Source organism: Silene latifolia, chromosome 7 (assembly GCF_048544455.1).
Source record: "Silene latifolia isolate original U9 population chromosome 7, ASM4854445v1, whole genome shotgun sequence".
NCBI classification, from domain to species: domain Eukaryota; kingdom Viridiplantae; phylum Streptophyta; class Magnoliopsida; order Caryophyllales; family Caryophyllaceae; genus Silene; species Silene latifolia.
Window position 1 is genome coordinate 121,136,642 of NC_133532.1, and position 2,365 is coordinate 121,139,006.

The 2,365-nt window shown below is 45.4% G+C and overlaps 1 protein-coding gene across 1 annotated transcript; it reads right to left on the bottom strand.

Moving 5' to 3' along the window:
* Nucleotides 1-248: 248 nt before the first annotated feature.
* On the bottom strand, nt 249-1,865 carry LOC141590655 (uncharacterized). Its single transcript, XM_074411226.1, has 3 exons — nt 1,488-1,865; nt 899-1,197; nt 249-627 (listed from the first exon to the last, which is right to left on the bottom strand). Exons 1-3 carry the CDS (start codon nt 1,863-1,865, stop codon nt 249-251), a joined length of 1,056 nt encoding a protein of 351 aa, XP_074267327.1.
* Between the last annotated feature and the right edge of the window lie 500 nt (nt 1,866-2,365).

Genomic DNA, 2,365 nt, shown 5'->3' on the forward strand with positions numbered 1-2,365 from the left:
TTAGCTTGTGCACAGTCGGTAGCAAGATAGACATCAGTCCAGCCCGCTTCCAAGGAGTAAAGGAGGGTTGTTCGAATAGCTACATAAAGCATCTTCGGCATTGATAGTCTTCCATCCGCCACCAGCCCAAATACCATTATGGTCCCTCAAGAGGAAACCAATTCTTGCATGTTTGTCACACGAAATCCAAGAAGCATCGACATTTATTTTAATAGTATTACTAGCAGGGGAAGTCCATGAGGGGGTAGTCAAAGCAGGAGGTGGGTCAAGGTCAGGGTGATCAAGTTTTCAGTTGTGGTATATTGAAGGGCCTGGTTTTTAATCATGTGGCAAGTGTCAGTAAACGGGATAGAACGCCATTGGAAGACCCATGCATTACGCCTTTTCCATATCAGCCAAACACCGAAAGAAAAGATAGTGTTCCAGGACGTAGGGGACTCCTTACTACACTCAAGGTTACTAGAGAGCCAATCCGTACCATTATAAAATCCCGTCGGAATATCAAAAGTGTCCCACACTTGGCGGGCACGGACACAGTTTCTTAGGGCATGGAAGGCATCCTCATTGTCAGAAGGGCAAAAGGGACACTTATTGGAGGCGCACACACCCTTAGTGTAAAGAGATGTCCTAGTGGGAAGACGATACCAGCAAGCGAGCCAAAGGAAAAAACGGATCCTAGGAATAGTGGGGGCAGCCCACACAAGGTCAAAATTTATAGCCGGGGAGATGAGCAGCTTTGGTCTAAAGCCATGGTCGTAGGCCCGGGCAATGAAGAATTTATTTTGATCAACAAAAATAGAGGCATGAACATCCGCAAAATTAAAAAGAGAGATGGGGACACTCTTAATAAGTTGGGTAATAGTAGGAGGAAGGGAAAAAGGGGCAATTGTTGAGACACCACTCATTGTTAACAATACGCTCACAGACAAGAAGGTTCTCCTCATCAAGAGGCAAGGGGGCTTGAACGAGGTTTCTAAGGGGCGCATCAGTAGCCCAGACATCAGACCAAAACCGGACCGTCCCTCCGTTCCCAACCACCCATCTAGACGACTCAGTGAAGAACCGCCAAATCTTACCGAGATTCCCCCATATATGAGATCCACGATTGAACCTTGTGGGGGATATCCCACTAAGGTATTTGGCCCGAAGAGTTCTAGCAGCAAGATTAGAGAGGAAATAAGTCATTTTCCAATAGAGCTTAGCAAGATAAGTGTTATTTAAAAGTTGACTGTCTCTAAGCCCAAGCCCCCTTGAGAAGTGGGAAGGGTAAGATGGTCCCAAGAAAGAAGATGAGATCCTCTCTTACCCCCCACATCACCCCAAAATAAATCGCGCACAATACGATTGATATCCTCGTTAATTTTTTTTGGGAGGGAAATACATTGCATCCAATAGGCAGGGATAACATTCAAGGTGGACTTGATCAAAGTGTACTTGCCCGCCCTTGAGATAAAATTGGATTTCCACATAGATAGCTTGCTACAGACCTTATCAACAATAAAGGACACGTCATTCCTAGAAGGACGTTTACTGGTAAGAGGGAACCCAAGGTAGGATCCGAGACCATTGGATGCCTTGATGTCCAGGGACGTACAAAAAAGAGAGGTGAGGTTTGTATCAGCATTGGGAGAGAAAAGAATAGTACTCTTCGCTTTATTAACAGAGAGACCAGAGGCTTGATGGAAAAGGTCGAGAGTTTCTTCAAGGGTCCGAAGGGTTTTATGATCCACCCTCCCAAAAAGAAGCAAGTCATCGGCAAAAAGAAGATGGGAAAACTCCATAGCAGAGACTCCTTTACCAATGGTAAAAGGAGTCCAATCACCCGTGCTACAAAAGTCATCAATGAGTTTAGAGAGGAATTCCATGCAAAGAATAAAAATAAGGGGGGACAAGGTGATGATTGAACATTCGACCCCTTTTTACCCTCCTTTTTGCTAATCTTTTGGACTACTTAGGCACAATCTTAGGCCTTTTTCTTGCATTTTGCCTATTATTCCCGCTATTACCGATTCCGGCACTTGATTGTAGGTAATTGAGCTAGCTAATGGAAATTTGGCAAGAAACAAGGCACGCAAGGAAGTTAGCAAGGGAGAAAGGGGAGGAAAAAGCAGAGGATGCTCCTGAGCCGACCAGCCGGCGGCCGGTCAATCGGCGGAGCTTCAGCTTAGCCATTTTAAAGCTTCAAATTTGACATGTCTCGGCGCCGGAGGGGCAGCCGGACGCCGGTCGACCGGCTGGCGGTCGCTGCTACCCATGTTTTGTCTTAATTCCCTTTTTTTTGTAACCTAAGTAGGAGGATACTATAAATACTCCCTCAAAATCGTGTTTAGACACATAACCCTAGATCTAATTTATTTCTTATTTC